This window comes from Convolutriloba macropyga, chromosome 6 (assembly GCF_964194025.1).
Source record: "Convolutriloba macropyga chromosome 6, txConMacr16.3, whole genome shotgun sequence".
Taxonomy (NCBI): Eukaryota; Metazoa; Xenacoelomorpha; order Acoela; family Convolutidae; genus Convolutriloba; species Convolutriloba macropyga.
In genome coordinates, this window is record NC_134473.1 from 40,369,827 (window position 1) to 40,390,053 (window position 20,227).

The 20,227-nt window shown below is 33.6% G+C and overlaps 1 protein-coding gene across 1 annotated transcript in view; it reads right to left on the bottom strand.

The window, feature by feature from the left end:
- Positions 1–4,452: 4,452 nt before the first annotated feature.
- Positions 4,453–20,227, bottom strand: part of LOC142341682 (hypoxia up-regulated protein 1-like) — a 36,580-nt gene continuing 20,805 nt past the window's right edge. Inside the window, exons 2-3 of the mRNA XM_075392830.1 lie at positions 9,408–9,675; positions 4,453–7,486 (exon numbers count right to left, since the gene is read on the bottom strand). Coding sequence (XP_075248945.1) covers positions 5,146–7,486; positions 9,408–9,675 — 2,609 coding nt within the window. The 3' untranslated portion in view covers positions 4,453–5,145. The remainder of the gene's footprint in view (positions 7,487–9,407; positions 9,676–20,227) is intronic.

Consider the following 20,227-nt stretch of genomic DNA (forward strand, 5'->3'; position numbering starts at 1 on the left):
ACAGAAAACTGTCATTAGCCTACGTTCAGCCCCATCAACTACGTCCAAAAAATCTGCCAAGAAACACGCCACATTAATTCGCCCAGTTATAATCAGACATCACTTCATTATTCAAGCACCATTGGCTTAAAACCAGCATTTATTTTCAGCATGAGCGCAAATATACCTGAATTTCAGTAGCGAGGGAGCAGTACCTAACGAAGATCTGATAGCTAAATTCTTTAAAGCAATATCAGCAGACAGAAATGAGTACGTGCGGTATAAATTTTCAGAAGCAAAATGTGTGCCATATAATTTGAAATTTTTCAACAATAGAAAATTTTCAGCAAAACAGCCGGAAGATTAAACTGTTTCCATTTCCTTCGATACAATGAGGTCATCTTCGCCCGCTTCCAAGAACAGGAGGCTCTAACACTTAACACCCAATTTTTTCAACACCCATCATTGATTGCCTTATTTACACTTGGGAATGACACAGTCTTGGTTACTACAACGAAAACGAAGAATAACGGAGGGTAAGGCAGAACTTTACATTCAAATTTTATTACACTATATAAGCTCTGTAAACTACTTAATTTTTATTGAATTGTTTAACTTTTCAGCTCAATTAAAATTTTAGGTCCATTTTGTTTCCCATTAGAGTGAATTTTTTATAAGCTCTTTATGATGTTTCCTAAGAGCAGAAGTATACTTTCTTTTAAGCTACTGGCAATTGGGAACATTTTAGCATCAGCTCGATCAACCAAAAATACCAAATTATACAAACTTTTGTTATACATTTAAACATAGTCTGTAATACCGTGTTTACCAGAGAGAATTTGAAGTATTCTTGAAGATTTGGATTTTATCTTATTTTCATAGTACCCTTTGTGTAGCAGCATCTAAAAATCTGAGTTTCTTATAATTTCAACAATCTTTTTCAAAGGCAAATGAATTTGAACACTTGAAACAATTTTAAAATGATTGCAGTTATTATGTTTGGAGCATTTTGAAACAGCCATGTCAGTTTCAAAAGGGTTTCAGTCATTCACATTTTCTATCTCGTACCAGCAGCGCAATAATTCTTTTAACGGGAGCTTGTCAGAAAGACAATCTGTCAATTTAAAAAAAGAATCCTGTATAAAAAATTTAGCGCTAGAAAAATAACTTGAATGTTATTCACGCTTTTTTTTCATTCGTGAACTTTTTATGTTCATCAGAATCTCTACTGTCTTCCACAGTATTCTTTACTCGATTAAAGATAATTTTCGATAACCAAACATTATCATGTTAATCAAATTTTTGTCGAAGCAATTTACCAAAGACAAAACCTTTCATTACAATGTTTAAAGAAAGTTAAAATTTCTGCGAGTACAATAATAACACTTTCATATTTCAAGACTCTGGGATTATAGTACGACAAAGGTTACAAGATGAACATCAAATGGCGAGAAATCAAATTTCATTGTTCGGTTCCTGAATTCTGGCAAACCAACAGCTTCAACTGCAGGCTCTTTTTTATACAATGGCCGGGTTTTAATTCTCCCGGGACATGGAAAATTGCTATCTTTCTGATTTCTGAGCGGTCTGGAGATAACCTTTACAGAAAACTCGTCATTTCTTCCTTTACATTATTATTTCAAAGTATGACTTTTGGTCTTAAAATTGATCACAAATTGTTTGAACGAGGTCAATAAAAACATTAATGTTGAAAAACAAACAATTACTCAGCGTACATGTATACAAATTTGCGTCAGATTTGTGACCAAAAAGAGCGAAGTAAAACTTGTGAGGTTTTCTCATGAAGACTAAAAAAACACCAAAATTTCTTCTACCGCATATAAAATTTACTGACTATTCATGAGCAAAAAATGTCTGATCTCAGTTTAGTTCGGAGATGTTTGTAAAATTAATCTTAAATAAAAATTTGGAAACATAAGGATTTCCTAAGCTTGCGACTTCTTTTTATTCGTCATGACTCTAATTGCTTGAAAACAAAGCCTTAATAAACTCACTAAATTCTGTCAGAAAATTCTGTTTTAAAATAATCTTCCAATAAATTTTTCTTAATGAATTAACCTCAATTTTTCCTTCAAAACTAAAAACAATCAAGCAGCTTTTCAACAATTACCGTTGTTCAAAATTTCACGAGCTCTCCAATTTCGTCAACAAAGTTCATACTTGACGAATCGATTTTTAAAATTCCTTTTAAAAAATAAAATGAATAAATATTTGTCTGCCAAACTGATCATCCCGCACACGTGCAAAATCCTCCAACAAAAAAAGGCTTGCAAGCAGAATTTTCTTTTACAATTTTGTTTACGTTCGACCCTCCCGGGCTACCTTGACATGATTATTGTTACACCCCCACCTGTTCCTTGACAGAATTAACTTCCCAACCCCAGAGCGATGAACTACATGATCAACTGTTTTTTGTTCAGTCATTATTGGCTAATCCCTATATTCATCGTCGAGTTAAGAATGGTATTATTTGAAAGACCTTCAAGCGCAGAACGGGTTAAATCACGAGTTTCGTTTCTTTCAAGGAGTTATAGAGGTTTTCTTTATTGCGAACATTGATGTGATTTTTTTCGGCGTCATTTTTGTCGAGTAGCGTCAATTTGAAGATATTTTATATCATCTAGAGGTTTCAAATTATGTATTACTAGCGTTAGAAAAACTAGTTTCGGTCTCAGTGGATTTTTACAATTGAAGATATTCGACTTGTATTGGTCAACCGAATGGCTTTACATTATTTCAACATCTTTTCTTCATCTTTACCAAATAAAGACACGTCAATTTGCATATCAAGATTCTAATAACCAATCCAATTTACGTTCAAAGAAGGCCCAATGAACATATAAATTTCATCAGAGTAAAACTTATTTTTATGGCTTCGACACTACTTTCCCTGCACTTCGAATTTTTGTATTTTGCCTGCATATGTTGCCTTTTTTTGTAATCTTACAACTTAGTCTCATTAAACAAAAGTCCAATTGCCGGGGCCCTTCTTCTTCATAATGGAACGAAAATCAAACTCTATTTCCTATTTTAACTAAAGGTTTTATGACTCTCAAACTACAAAATTAGATGAAAACTTAGTGATTTGTGCAAATCGGTTCCTATATGTAGTTCTTTTTGAAGTCGTGTCGGGATAAAACAAAAATGAAAGACGTCTTTGCGGTCGGAAAGAACCGAACTGAACATACATAAATATTGAGTGCAAAGCTTACGGTCTCAATAGCTTCGACACTTCTCCCGCGATTTTATTGAACTTTTAGTTTTTGCCTGTATTTGTTTCTCTTGTTGTAGTAGTCAGGCTTAATCTAATTATGAAAGGTCTCATTGCTACTGAGGTGAAACTTGACGTATCTAAGACTTCCAATCGATTGCTTATAGTTTTAATTGCTTTGACACTACAAGTTTATTTGAGTTTTCGATATTTTTAAATTGGCTTTTTTGAACCCTTGCCACATTTTGACAACACTGATTGGTCAAATTGCCATCGAAAAGAAACCCAATCAAAGCTATATAAGTTTTGAGTGAATAGCTGATATTATCAGTGGCTTCAAAAACGTTCACTTTCATTAAACGTTTGATTTTTGCTTGTAAATTTTCTCAGAGTCGTAAGAATTATTCCTATTTCTTCACTCTTATTAACTCGTAGCTAAGTCTCATCAATGACAGGTAACGTACACTTTCTTGTGAACGGGAACAGGTTAAACTCTATTTGTTTTGTTTTAACAGATGCTTTTATCACTTGGGCACTGTGCTTTCATAAAACGTTTTGATTTTTGATACTTAACAAAGTGGTTCTTTTTGTTTTTTTAACATAGTGCCTTTAATTACAGGTCCAATTGATCTTCATATGAGATCCAAGTGAACATATATAATACTTTCGGTTAATAGCTAATGATCTTGATGGCCTCAATATTTCGTAAACTATTTGTAAATATTTTGAGTATTGTCTGTATTTATTTTTATTTTATAATCTTGTGACTTAGTCTCACCAATGAAGGGTTCCAGTGGCTGCCCAGAGAGTTATATGTGACTCTATGAAATGTTTCAAAATTAAAAGCCAATGGTTTGTTGACTTTTGAAACTTTTTGGTTTAAAAAATTGAATGGATTTTGAACTTATTACTTCTTGATGCCGACAGGTTGCCCATTAAGGAAAGGTCCCATCTGCTATCTAGTTTTTTTCTGATGTTATTCGGCTTTGTTACTAATTCATCGCCCTCTAATTCCACAGGATATTTTCATTTATTAATAGTTTTAAGCTATTTTTTAGTCAAACGCCTATTATTGTTGAACAGTATGTGGTTGAGCAGGGTCGGAACACTATACGCAAACGCACATTACCAAGCCCCCTTACTAACTCTTTGGTTTAAATTCCCTACAATTTTGAAGGCAAGCCTTTAATCACCTTGCACAATTCAGAATTTACTAAGTATTCAGAAAAATTTCAAAACGATGAGATGGAAATATAAATTAACAGCGAACAAAATTAACCATAAAATTATATATAATCCCGTCAGTCAATATATAAATACAACCTTTATTTAAACACACAATAGTGAGTGGATATGGATTCGAAAAATACGAAGACTTGACAAAATTTGGCAACTTATTGATCCAAAAAATTATTTGCCTTTTAAATGAGTTCAACTTGTCATCACAGCACAGAAGTGCTCTAATATGAGTTAACAGCAATTGCTACCAAATCACATCACAACTTTTTTTAATTATTACCACAAAGTACTGATAAACAAACACATTCACAAAACAGGAATCAACAGGGGGTTGTTCGGAGTCAGCATTGTCGAACATTTTCTACGAGAGCAAATGGATCGATCTATTCTTCTGCCCCCTCCCAACTTAGTGGGCACATAGCTTTTACACCACTAGGCACACGTGCTACTTTTTACATAGTAATTTATAAAAGTGGGTGTCATCAAAAAAACGGAGGGGAGAATAGATGCAAACCAATGCAGCGCTCAACTATCTCCAGACGGCTTTCGGTATGAGCATTATCATATACAAGGTATTGAGAGTTAGAACTGTGGCATCGTGTCATTTCTTAGTTGCTATCATTTTAAAATTCGGTTGGCGTAAAACATATTTAGCTACAACAAAAACATATTAGCCTTTGAGAACTCGATACAATTTACAGATCGCTTCTGGGTGTGCTGCTCTCATCAGCTTGTCCAGTAGCTTCGGGACTTTTTGGCTCACCGTCAGCTCCTGGCAACTCCAGGGTTTCTGGCTTTTCTTCTCCGGTGGTCTCTGATTTCTCGCCAGCTTTATCTTCTGGTGGCTGTTCATACTCCATATCAGTTTCTACATCCGGCTGCTCAGAAGTATTAGTTTTCTTTTTCTCGGGAACTTTTGCAGGTTTTGGTTTGGGCTTGGCCAGTCTCATTTTGTTGATTAAGTACATTACATCTCGCTCTAAGCTTGAAAACTTCATTTTAAAATCCGATACCAAAACTGGTGGCATTTCGTGAGGATTTGACTCAGAAATTTGCTTTTCACTATCGGCCAAGAATTGCTTTGTCTCAATGAGAGAATTATTTAATGTCTCGATCTCAACAGGAGTGAATACTTGCATTTCTTCTGGCAAATGGCCGGACACGTTTAAGAAAGTCTCAGTCCGGTTGATCACTTCCAACAATGCTTGGATCGCTTTGGGTCGATCGGACATTTCACGCAGTCTTGCAAACACTGGTTTGAATTCGGCCTTTAATTCAGAAAGTTTTGCTTTATATTCAACAGAACTTAGACCATATCCGTCATCATAAAGCCATTCCGAAGCCGCCGACAACTTCGCACTAAGTTCAGATCGCTCAGATTCAGATGTAACTTTGACTGTATTTTCGTTTGTTTCAAATTTCTCTTGTTGGCCAATTATGAAGGATTCCAGATCGTTAAGAGCTTTGGCTGTTTCTAGTTTCTCCAAATCTCTCAACGTCAGTTCAATAAGTTTATCTTTAGATTTTTTAATGTCAGTGTCGGTCATGGAAACTGAATCTTTGATATCAACAGTAAATTTCAATGTTTCTTTCACAGGGACAACCTTTTCTTCTAACGTCTTCTCGACAACTTCAGCGGTTGCATTTTGGGTATCATTAGATGCCGTCCCGTTGATATCAGAAGTATTTTTATCAGAAGTTTCAGCAGTTTCCGGCTTGGCCGTTTCCGAATTTTCCGCCTTTTCTTTTTCGGCAGTTTTAGGCGCTTCCTCGGCTGAATTCTCAGCAGCAGTTTCTGAGCTTTCATCTTTCTTTGCTTCATCCTCATTTTTTCCTCCAAAGAAACTTGAAATAGATTCGGATAACTTTTCTATGGTGCTCTTTTCAACTTTCACTTCAGTTTCCTCCATAACTCGCTTTTCAAAATGACTTTCGACTCCAACAATTTCAATCATCCCGCTATCATCGAGCTTGAAGTGTGCTTTTACACCCTTCTCAGTGACATTTTCTTCTTTCATCAACTTGTCGTAAGCGTCTCGAACACCGCTAACAGCTACAGTTGACAGCTGAATTTTGCCCAGCTTCGTCAATTCATCTTTAGTCAAAAAGCCCAAATTCGAGTATTTCATTGTGAACGAAAAATCATCTCGCATTCTGTTAAATGTCATTGCTTTTTTGATAGGAAACGCGTTCATTTTGTTGAAAATAGTGCGATCAACAATTTTCGTTTTTGTCTCGCCATCTTGTTCGTCCGTGTACACGCGGTCAAACGAGACGTCAACTGGAAAAACTGAAGCATCTTTAACCACGAATCGTTTAACCCTGAAAGCCGAACTTAAGAAAGCAGCTTGGTAAACGGCTCCAAGCGCCGCCGCTTCATCCGCGTTAATATTCTTTGATATTTCTTTCTTGCCGTCCAAAAACTCCAGCAATTTATCCTGAACTCTCGGAACTCGGAAACTACCTCCAAAAACAATGAATGACTCGATATTTTCTAAAGTCATGTCCGCTCCCTGCAAAGCCTGCTCAATTGGCGCTTTCACTCGCTCGTATAAATCCGCACACAATTCGTCCATCAATGCACGTGTGACTAAACATTTGAAATCTTGCTCTTCATGTAATCCTTCAACTTGAGCGTAATGTTCAGTATTAGCACTAAGGACTTGTTTAACGCGGTTTGCTTCTTTCAGCAATTTAGCCATCGCTTTGGGCGATTCCTGAATAGGACCTGATGTCTTTTTCTGTTTAGTGAACTGTTCGGCCAAATACTTCCTCAGCCTGAAATCAAATTCAGACCCTCCCAAACTTCGATCATATCCAAAGCCCCTAATGAACAAGTGAGGATGAATTTCCGCTTTGCCATTTTCGACTATTTTGTCCGTTTTATATTCGACAACTGACGCTTTCGTAGCGCTAGCACCCATGTCGAAAAACAGAATGTAAGTAGGTGCCTCTTTGAATTCGTCTCGTCTGAATATTCCGTAATTGAGTGCAACAGCAGCATTATCAGAGATAAGCTGTAACAGTTTCAGACCACTGAAACAAAGAAATACATAGTTTTCAAAATCTATAACACGGTGTTGTCGAGCTTATGAAGTACTGAAGATAAAATTTAGAAACTTTCCTATATAGCGAAAACTTGAGTAGAGAAAGTACCTCACCAAAATTATAACAGAGTACAAAGAGGTTCAGCAGAGAAATGATACGATTCCAAAAGCGTACGTAAGGAATCCTCTCATATATATCCTGATATAGACTAGGTAGCAAAAAGCTACGTATACCATTAAAAAATGCCACAAAGATCAAAACATAGCTGGCATATTGACGGAAAATAGCCACCGTTGCCGCGCTTGACGCACATTGGGATTGAAAAAGAAATTAACAGATATAAATTTTCAGATTTTTTCTAAGTGTCAAATTGTTCTTATTTGATGTGCAAATTATGCATATTCGGTTCGCTTCTGAAGTTACTCTTAATTCAGCTTCTAAGCAGAAGGCCATTAAGCATAATATTAATACCAGCTAACAATCGCTCTACTGAACTCCGATAACCTACTGCACTATGACTTAATGACCGGGCTTTATATATTTATACCGTTTCCTTTGATTTTGCTCTTTTGACTTTGACAGTATTTATTACATTGGGTAATTCAATTAATTCAATGCGGGAAAGAATTTGAAATCCATTTAGTTGAAACATTGAGTGAGGCAAGTCAGAAGTCAATTGTGAGATACAAGAATTTTGTAAAATGAAAAACTTGATCAAAAGGTAAAGCAACTTAAAAATAGGAGCGCGCCTAAATAATCGCTGTTGAAAGAATAACGGCGGCAATTAAAAAAGGAAAGCGCCTAAATAATAGCCACTAAGAGGCTGACGGCGGCTATTAAGACATTTTGAGCTCAAATCAGTACTCTAGTAACGAATCACTTCCCATTCAGCCTTCCAAACGTCTAGTACACGGTTTGGATTGTTTTCACAACAAGTTGAGTCACATTTCCATCTTTTGTCCCACAGAATTGTCTGTTGTAATTGTTGCTATGAAATTGCCCATTTTAAAAAAAAATTGGATTCAGATCAGGCCTATTTTCTGACCATTCTAAGACAATTTTTTAAAGCAATTTCCGACAATCTTGAATTTATGCAGAAGAGTACCATTTTGTAAGAAAAATTTTTGAAAATGCAATTTTCAATTTCTCTTCGTAAGTTGTCCAAATTTCAAAGTGAACCAAGTGGAGCCTTTGGCTTGTCTGAAAATATAAAAGAACACTAAAGTTTTAGGGAAATTATGCGAATAACAATTAAAACATCTAAAGGAGATACTGTAATATCCGCTTGTCATATAATTTAGTAAGTGACCATAATTCTTCATTCAAATAAAGCTTACAAAAACAATCAAATATTGACCAGAGTTTTCCAGTTTTGAGCATTTTTTACGATCTGTTGTAACTCCTACTCGTTCAGTTTCCCTTGCGTTTTTTCAACAGGTAGTTTAAACTATTTACAGTGATAAAGCTATTGATAAGTAATTTTAAACATTGACTATTCATTCAGGTTTTTTTTTTAAAAAAAATCAAATCATTGGCCGTGATGACACTGAGAAGAGTAAGAGATGCAACACGTTGAAAAAAAATGATACAATTTTCATGTAATTCTAAAAATTGCTTTGCATGTAAAGACGACTCTTAAGAACACACTTGACGACTATTAAAACATGAGTGGATTTTGAATTGTTTTAATTGATATTCGCTCAAACTACAGGATTTTTGCCTAATGCCTATGAAAATTGCGTTTGCCGAACCAAGTTTTCGCCTAATATACCATCACCCATGAAACTGCCGGAGCAACAATAACAGTTAAAGGGTACAAACTGTGCCGTACTAAGCTTTTTGGTACCAAAGCGTATATTTGCTGGGATCTATTTGCCTTTTATTAGCTGACTTACAAACATTTACTCACCTAATTTCGACAGCATTCTTGACCGCCCTTCTCTCAGCCTGGTTGAAATATGCGGGCACAGTCACAATAACATTCTGGACAACCTCCTGTGCAAAATCAGAGGCCAAATTCCTCGAATTGTTTAACAGCATTGCCAGGAGTTCCTCCACTGTATAGAATGTCTCGTCATTTATCTTGAACTGAACTGTTTCTCTTTCGGTTGCCACTAAGTTGTGATGCGGAAACCTTGACTTGTAGCTCTCAACTGCTGCATGGTCAATTGGCTTTCCTTAAATGACAAAAAAGGGTCGCGATGATGGACAGTTGATATTAGAAAGGCTTTAAATGCTGCCGAAACGTAGACGTAATTTTAGCGATACGTAATATGCGAGGCTGCCAGTTTACGTTGAACAGACTTAATTGTTACAATTGCAATTGATACAATTACAATTGCAAAAGAAATGGCGGAATATAAATGTCAGCACAAATTTTTTGCAGTGAAATTCACAATACTTTCTTTCGCATTTTGCACAGATTAAATTATACCACATGAAGTTCTTGATGAATAGATTCCATCTCTGAATTTAAAAAAAATGAAAAATGAATAAAAACGATCTGAGTCTTTCCGACCGCACTAAATTCGCCCAGTTTTTGTGACGATTTCGTCCAATTGAATGATTTAGTATATTCAAGAATATACTTTGTTGAATTTGCTTTCCTTTAATCAATCATGAAGGGTTTGTTATCTAAAAACCTGATCCATCTTTTAATGATTTGCTCTGATGTTTTTGCTTATGTCTTTGCTTATGAAATCAACATTTCGCTTAAAAAAATGTCCATTTTCAACAATGTATCCCTATAGAGCTGCTTGATGCAATCATATTAGTTTCTCAGAAACTTTTTAGTTGAATCAACAATCTACAAAAATCTATAGGAGCCACTCTTTAGTTTTACATTTTACCTAATTTGTATCGCTTTGCAGCAAATTTGCGTCTTATGTCGGCAGTTTTCTCTTAACTTTTTCTGCAAAACAATTGTCTCCAGCTGCAGAATTAATTTTTTAAACATGTAAATTGAAAACATAACCCAGGGGTTAAAAATTTTAAGTTAAAAGTGTTATATACAAAATTAGTACAATGTTAATAATCAAAATTAGTGGTTCCGTTTTTTAAGGGGAAAATAACTTTTGAAGCCACCAACGTTCATTTCCAACGGTACAAGTTTGAATTGTTGGAACAGATGCTGTTTTAACATGCGTTTAAACTGTAAGCGTGATGTGATAATCCGGACTTCACGCGGAAGTTTATTCCATTTTTGGATTCCTCTTTTCTGTAATGATCGACTGCTCAACTTTAGCAGAATTAGCTGTTCAGTTCTGTTGTTTTTTCTTACTAAGATATTACTACTTAGAAAAAAAACTCAGTGCCGTTTGATTTCAAAAATGAAATATCATTCTACGTTTTTAAACACTCATCTGGCTTATTAGAAGTTCTGCAGTCAAGATGTCAGATTTTATAAAGAGATCTCTCAAACTTTTTCTCATATAGCAAACTTTAATTCCCCAATTGATTTGTCGATTGATTCGCTGCATTGAAGAGAAATTCAAGTTCTGAAAAAAAGGCACAGAAAGTTAAATGAGAAAGGACTAGAGAAGGGATTTGAATAGCAACAATCGTGCTTTCAGAGGTAACTGATAACGTATAAGGTATATGGACCTAATCGCTGTGGCCATATCTGATACGACTTCGTTGAGTTGTATATGAAAGTTCAATTTAGAATCAATTATTATACCCAAGTATCTGCCTTGACGTTTGGCTTATTTCTTTTCCCGGAAAAAATATTGGATTGAAATTTTCATTTTCTTTCGAGACGCAAAGAAGTTCAGTTTTACCGGTATTCATGGTTAATTTATTTTGCTTTAGATAATTTTCTGTTTTCTCAAGTATTTCAGAAACACATTTTTCCAGTTCGGCGACATAGTTTCTGCTAAAAATGGAAACTTGCGTCATCAGCAAATTGAATTATGTCGAAGTTTCCTAGTACCTTTTCTCGAAAATAATCAATGTAAAGAAAAACTAGCGGCCCTAAAACCGTTCTCTGTAGAACACCATGATTTGTTTCCAACCATTCTAAGTAAGCATCAATTATCTTAACACACTGCCGTCTGTTTTTAAGAAATGAAGCAAACACACCAACTGCACTTTGAAAAATGGAGTCAGTGTTGACTTCTCACAAAAGGATTTAGAGACTTTACTTATGTTGGTGAATATAAACTAAAATACTCAACCCTGATTGGATGAAATTATGGAAATACCTTTCCTTTTTATGTTTAACTGTTTACCCGTTGGTAACACAACACGCTACCCCTTTAGTCGGTACCAGTCAGACCTGATATAATAATAAAGTATATTTCTCTCTCTCTACTCCGCTCTTGTTTTGGTATTGAGATATACGTTAGACTTTAGCATTTCGGCCGGTGCACTGTCTACTGAAGCTCAGATAGAAGAGTAACAGACTAGAGATCTAGAACTTTAGTTAGTCAGGTAAGCCTTAAGATCATACTATATTCTTGAGACACCAGAAGACAGAAGTAGAGTAACCTCCCAAGGTAACCCTACTTCAGAACACGTCTTATCTGTTGCGACCAGTGCCGGACTATATTGAAATAACAAGTTTTCATCTTTTATTCTCCATAACGGAAAAAGTAACAATTAAACAAAACAATCTCTAGATATAACAAAACATTAGTAACAATGGCCAGTAGTTACCTACAACAAACAAATGCTAACAATTACTTAATACCATTTATAATCTCTGATGATTGTCCGCTAGAAAACCGCGAGACAATACAAAGAATACTAATAAATTTGAAGAATAAGTTCTTCAAAGAAACAAAACACATAGAACCAATCAGCAGTCATAGAAACCATCTAGCACATTATCTACCAGTAATACTACTGGGTAGAGACCAACTTAACAAACATTATATATTCACATTAACAGATGAAACAAAAAACAAGAAAACGTTTTATAATTTTCAAAATGAAACAAAACTATCAGATATGTTTAGAACATTCCTAAAAAGACATGAAGAAAAACAAGACAGATCAAAAATAACAGCAATACCAAATACATCATACGAATTACCCCGAAACACAATCGGATACTTGGACGAACAACAAAAACAAATACAGTCAGTAAACGATAGACTCAGAAAAGACATAATAAATTACAATAATTGGTTAACAAAAATTAGGGAACTAAAAACAGAATTAAAAACAGCCACGTTTGATATTATTCAAATCATTTCAGAATTTACATTCTTATTCTGGTTAGATAACTTTGAACACATTAACGAAAAACGAATAGAGTTTGGAGAAACATTCCCCGCAGAAATTGAAAATCTGAATGAAGAACTTAGACACATCTGGGACGGTGAGTACTATTCACCACACTTCGAAAGTACACTAAAAGTATGTTCGGATAGTATAAATTACATACAAGGAATAGAAGATTATGTACAAATAACGGATCAAGGACAGATAGGTTCCTCATCATTTAGCCTATCAAAATCACTAACAAATACGTCAACACCAAAAGACGTTCAAGTAAACACGAGTCTGCAATCAAAACAAAAATCTACAATAAAACCTGACAAACCACTAACGTCAAAATTGTTCGGAAATCAACAAAACGTTGTAGACGACATATATATTTCCGACTCAGATGAAAAAGAAATAAAATTTGGGAACTGGATACCACCAACAGTAAATCAGAGAGTTAGAAAGAAAACTCAACAAACGATGAACCAGGAATATATTAGAAATAATAATAATACATATATAGGCTCACTAAACGAAAACAATGATAATCACAAATTGCATTGGGAACAACAAATGTACAACTAAAATGATTTAAAAGACGAAATTACTGAAAAAGTAACAAATCATACAAATAAATTAATAGACAATATAGAAAACAAATTCAGACAAATAAACGAAAACATGGAAAGAAAACAAGACGAAGCATTACAATCAATGTTTAACAGATTCGAAAGAACAATAAATGATATCAATATACAATATAATACACGAACAGAAAACAGAAATGTAGAAAACAATAATATCCAAAACAACAGGCATGAAATTAGAACACGACGATCAACACCAAGTACAACACATTCAAATACAACAGAAGAAAGAGAAACAACAGTAACAGAACCCCCATTACCATTCTATAAACAATTGACATCAATGAGTATAAACGAAGAACCACAAATCGAACAAAACATAAGCAGTGGTTCAGTACCAACGACAATAGGACCATTTGACGGCACAGATCCAGCATATACTGTCGAAGAATATCTAAACAGTATAGTAGCAGCAATGATATTTAGCAGTGGTATAGAACCAGTAAACAAACCAGGACACCACCAATGGAAAGTAAAAAGAGCAGCCTTAATATTACACACACTACAAGGTCCAGCTCAAAAATGGTATTCAACTCTACCGAGTGAAACCAAATTGGATTGCGAGATATTTTGTAAAGAATTCTCAGATATGTTCGACTCAGAAAAATCAAAACAACAAGCAAAAATAGTAATACAACAGTTACAAAAACATACAAACGAATCATTACGATCACTTGCTCTAAGAATAGAAACACTAGTCAAAACAGCATATTCACTATATACAGAAGATTATAGAAATAGTGTAATGAATCAAACATTCATAAGATGTTTGGACAACGAACTAAAAACAGCAGCATTGAAAAAACATGCAAACCATAAACAAACACCAAGAGAACCAGAAATGCCATTTATAGCACTAGTTGACAAAAGACCAAATGGATTTAACAAGAACAATAACAAACAATCACAAACGTTTATACGAAATGAACCAAACTACCAATAACATTAATGATAACTTAAAACAAATAAACATAGATTGTAATAATATAAACGACCTAAATCAAAACGACTTGGAACAATTTGAAGGAACGATTAGTAACGTTCTAAACGGAATAAACAACACATGATAGAAAAAATTTTAAAGGAAGACCAAAATTTTCACTATTTTGCAGTTACTGTAGTTCACACGGTCACACAAAAGGCCGATGTTTTATAAGACCAAGACGAGAAAGCATACCAAGACCCAAAGAAAAAACATTTTATGGTCATATGAGAAATAACCAAAATTTACCGAATAGAAGAATCGACTCCAACAATGTCAATGGAAGACAACAACCATCAACATCACCAGTATACAACAGTTCAAGAAGCAGAACACCATATAGATCACAATCAAGAAATAACTACAATAATACGTCAAATTACCATAGAAACAACGATTCGAATAACAACTATAACAGTAGAAACACAAGTTATAACAAACAATTTCAATAGAAGTAGAACAAACAGCTATAACAGAAACAATAGTTACAATAGATATAACAATAGTAGATCAAACTCAAGATATACAAACCGTAGTCAATCAAGACACCAATCACCATATAACAGAAATAATAATAATAATAATAATAATAATAATAATATTAATAATAATAATAATAATAATAATAATAATAATAATAATAATAATAATAATAATAATAATAATAATAATAATACTAGTAATAATAATAATAATAATAATAATAATTATAACAAACAAAGATTCGACAGCAGAGATTCAAATAGAACTGACAGATACAGACAAAGATCAAATAGCAATAACAGACAATATTCAAACAATAACAATAGAACCGATAGAAGAAATTCGTCACACCGAGAACAAAACAACAGACATCAATCAAAAGACGGAAGAACAGATGGAAACAGATCTAATAATAATCACAATAAAGGTAGAATAAATAATATAGAAACAGATAGACCAATTGAAGATCCACCTGGCATTGATGAATACGAATACACATCCGAATCATCAAATGAAGATCAAGAATTACTTGACAAATTTTATAATGCAAACGAAAACACATGCAATACTATAGTGAATGCACTAGAAAGTAACCCAACATGGATACTACCAATGTATCAGTGTAACAAATTTGAACAAGACTTTACGAAGCAAAAACCAATATTAGAAATTGATTTTCTACTGGACTCTCGAGCAACATTAAACCTTTTAAATGAAGACACTTGAAATGAAATAAAATACAACAACCCTGAGATACATCTCGAACGAGCAAACAAAACACTAACAGCAGCAAATACCATAGAAACATTTGGAACAATAACATTAAATCTAACACCGGATAGAATATCAAACAACAGAAATAAAATAAAACACAACTTTAACATTCCTTTTTATGTTACTCATTGTAATCACAACATGCTTGGACCTCCATTCTTCAAGGAATATATAGAAACAATAAATGTAAATACGAACAAATTAACGATAAACACTAATACAATTCTAGATAATGACATTACATTCTTCATGAACAGTACAAAAGGATACCCCTATTACTCTAGACTATACCCGATTTATAACAAAGAATCAATCTACCTTAAAAAAGAACAACACAAATGCATAACATTTCCGATACCCATTTTCAAACAAATGAAAAATTCAAACGGAAAAATAATTTATAGTTCAAACCACTATTTCGAACCAATTAACAAGTATCACAATCTATCATTTACGGATATAAAAGACCTTACAACAGAAACAGAACACTTCATGGACATATTCTTAGTCAATAATAATCAACACAAAATAACAATTAACGAAGGCTTAATTGGTTTTATCTATAAAAACATTACATTCATAAAACAATACGAAGAAATGTATCAGACTAATTCTCTAGACTTATTTACAGCATTATATCACTTAACATCTGAAAACGAAAATGATATCAAGGAAATACTAAACATACAGGACAACGAAACAATTGAACAAGTAGCAACATTCGAAAGAAAACCAAATTTCAAATGCAAATTTAACATTAATAAATATACAGAATCAGAAAAAGAATTTATTCAAATGTTCGATTTTCAACACTCACATTTAACCCAAAACGTGAAAACTGAATCTACCTATAAAGAAAGATGCAATTTTCAAAAAACAAAGAATAAGCAAAGTACCAATACACTTAAGAGAACGAATCCAGAAACTACTGGACGTACTAAAAAAATACGATATAATTGCACCAGTGAACAAAGAACAACTATCTACAGGAAATACATTTACAAATCCAGTAATTATATTACGAAAGGGAGAATCATTAAAAATAGTACTAGATGCACGATATTTAAATAGTATGATCGATGAATCAAAGTGTAATTGGCCAATCGAACCTGTTGATGTCGCACTAAAACGCATAAATGGAACAAAATTCACAACAGCTGATCTAAATAGCGCATACAATCAAATACCACTAGACGAAGAATCAATGAGATACACTCATTTTACAATTGGCAATGAACAATACTGCTTTCAACGTTTATTTTACGGAATATCAATCGGACCCGCAGCATTTGCATCAATACTAACACACTTTCTTTATCCATTAATTCGTAAAGGAACAGTAATAACATACGTTGACGATATATTCATCCAAACAAATTCATACGACCAAATGTACGAAACACTCATTGAATATCCTAAAGTACTCTTAAAAGAGAACCTCAAAGCAGCGCCTGATAAAAGATACTTTATGTTGAAAAAAGTCAAATTTCTTGGACATATCATTGAGGATAAAAAAGTGAAACCACTGACATCAAGAATTGACGGTTTTCAAAAACTAGAACCCCCGAAAAGTATGAAAGCACTACAAAGATACTTAGGAACAATTAATTTTCTTACAAAATACGTATATGGCATGCAACCAATATTACAACCATTTTACAACCTTTTACACAAAGAAACTGATTTCAAATGGACACAAGAACATCAAAAAATTTTTGAACAAATGAAACAAACAAAAACATACAAGTTAGAACTAACGATGCCAGACACCACAAAACCATTTTATATCATAACAGATGCATCGAATACAGGCATTGGAGCAGCATTGCTACAACATCCAACTGAAAAGAAAATGAAATTAATATCAGCAAATTCCAGATTGTTCACACCTATAGAAATGCGACTATCTACATTGATCAGAGAAGGCTCTGCAATCATTTTCACACTAACCGAGTACGAATTCCTCTTAACAGTATCAAATCACCCAATAGTATTATTTACAGACCGTAAACCGATTATCTACCTATTTACTCAAAAGAACAAACCAAACCATAGAGTTCACAGATTTCAACTCATCTTAATGAAATTTCCAAACATACATATCATTTGGACAGACGGAAAAAACCTAGCCCTTCCTGACCTCCTCAGCAGAACAATAGACGAAGAACATTTTACTAAAACACGTGACATAACAGTAGAAATCCCAGAAAACATAAAATTCTTTTTTGCAAAGACACCATTCGCAAATAACCTGGAATGCAAATATAGCATATGCAATAATACAAACGACGAAAATACAGATCGAACACACTACCCCATACTAGCTAACATTCACAATAATTACTTCGAAATTAACATCGACAAAAACGAATATCACCCGATATCATACGAAAAATATCACAAAGAAACAAAATCAAATTTGATACCAAAATACAAACCGAAAATAAAGAATTGGCAATCTCCAACGATAGAGAAAGATGACCTCATTATTGAGAGAAATCAAAAAAGACCATACACAATCCACCATGACGATGATTACCTTAGATTAATAAATAAAATAAGAACCCAAGAAAAACAAAACTATGAAAATACAAAAATATCAGATATTTTCTACGACGAAAAAACAAAACTTACAGAAAAACTAATCAAAGAAACTCAAATATTAGACCCCGCATTTCACAAAGTGAAGATGTGGAAAAAACATAACAGTAAACCACATTCAGTAACAATGGACATACGTGGAAATAAAGGACTATTCGCGTATTTCAGAAAATACAAATCGATCATTACTGACGAAAAATCTGAACTAATCAAAATCGTAATAAATGTTCATAAAAAATCAATACAAAGAATCTGTCTACCACTAACACTATTACTATGCACATTTTACGAAAACTATTGCATAGACCTAGTAGGTCACACAGGACTCGAAAAAACAAAACGAAACATAACGGAAAAATACTATTTTCCAAACCTTACAACTTGGATAAAAATACTAATTGCAGATTGCATACAACAAAGTTTTTGCTAACACAAGATTGAAAAGTAAACAAGAACAATTAGCGCCAACAAAAACTTACTTTAACGATATGATAATGATAGATACAAAAGGACCAATTTACCCGACATCAGAAGGAAATAATTACATCTTTGTAATAGTTGACGCCTTTTCACATTATGTTACCATAATGTGTGCACCAAAAAACAATGCACACTACGCATTTACAGCCTTATTTGAACATTGGTTCATGAAATTCGGACTGCCCGAAGAAATCCGATCAGACAATGGATCTGAATACATTAATATGGAATTAACACATTTATGTAATTACTTCGAAATAAAGTTTAAACCTAGTACAACATATGCACCTTGGACAAACGGAGTAGTGGAAGGAACAAATAAAATAATTGGACAATTCATAAGAACATTACTGAATGAAAAGTACAATAATTGGTCACGAAAAGCAAAATTCTTCCCATACGCGCACAACACACAATATCAAACACGACTAGGTATGTCACCTTATGAAGTTGTTTTCAGTCAGAAACCAAGGAAACCAACGAAAATTAAACTCGGAACAACAACGGACGAAATGGGTAATTGCAACCCATCAGATAAAAGTGCATGTAACACACAACCTACACATACACACTTAGAAAACCATTTCAGCCACCCTAAAATCGCAAAATTACAAAAAGGAACATTCGCAAAATGCTTCCTCGACAAAGAAAAACACTACAATGACACATATCAAAAAATAACAAAAATTCTACAAAACAGAAAGAAACTAACAGATGAAATGAACACTCGATTTCGAACAGCAAAACCACTTGAGAAAAATACCTTTGTTTTAGTCACCAACCAACAACAGATTGAAGGAGTATCGAAAAAAACTACTACCCTTAAAAACAGGACCATATTTGATTGTTGATAAACCAACTGCAACAACATACATCTTAAAAGACAACAATAAAAAACAAATAGCAATACACAGAAATCACATCGTACCATATTATCCAAAAGAGAAGCACATTAAATTGGAACTACGAAATTATCTCTTAACAAAAGAAATACCAACACTGAAACAACCAGAAACATCAACTCTTATTCAAAAAGATGTCCGCACCTCGGATACAAAACATACACATCAATATAACCTTCAGAAAAGGAAGGTCACACTACAATAGCACAAATGTAAAATAATAATAATAATATTAATAATAAATAAATACAATATTAATAAACATATAACTCCTTAAATGAAACTATGATATTTATATTAACAATTATTATTACACAAGCTAACCCTATTACTACACAAGCTAAAGCTATTATCCCAACATTATACGTTATTACATTACATATCAATATATATACATACTACATACAATCTATACTATTCACGAATTATATTTATGCCTACCTATTTTCATACAGAATAATATTCTGCTAACAGACACTATGTATTTTCCAGCTCTGTAATAGACTAACATGTACCCAAACATGGACCCGGTATACATTCAGTATTTCTACTCTATTTCCTCATTCAGTATTTCTACTATAACACACTTCCCTAACCCGAACCCGTGTGTATACCACCGAAATTAAGGTCATTCAAAAAGAACATCTAT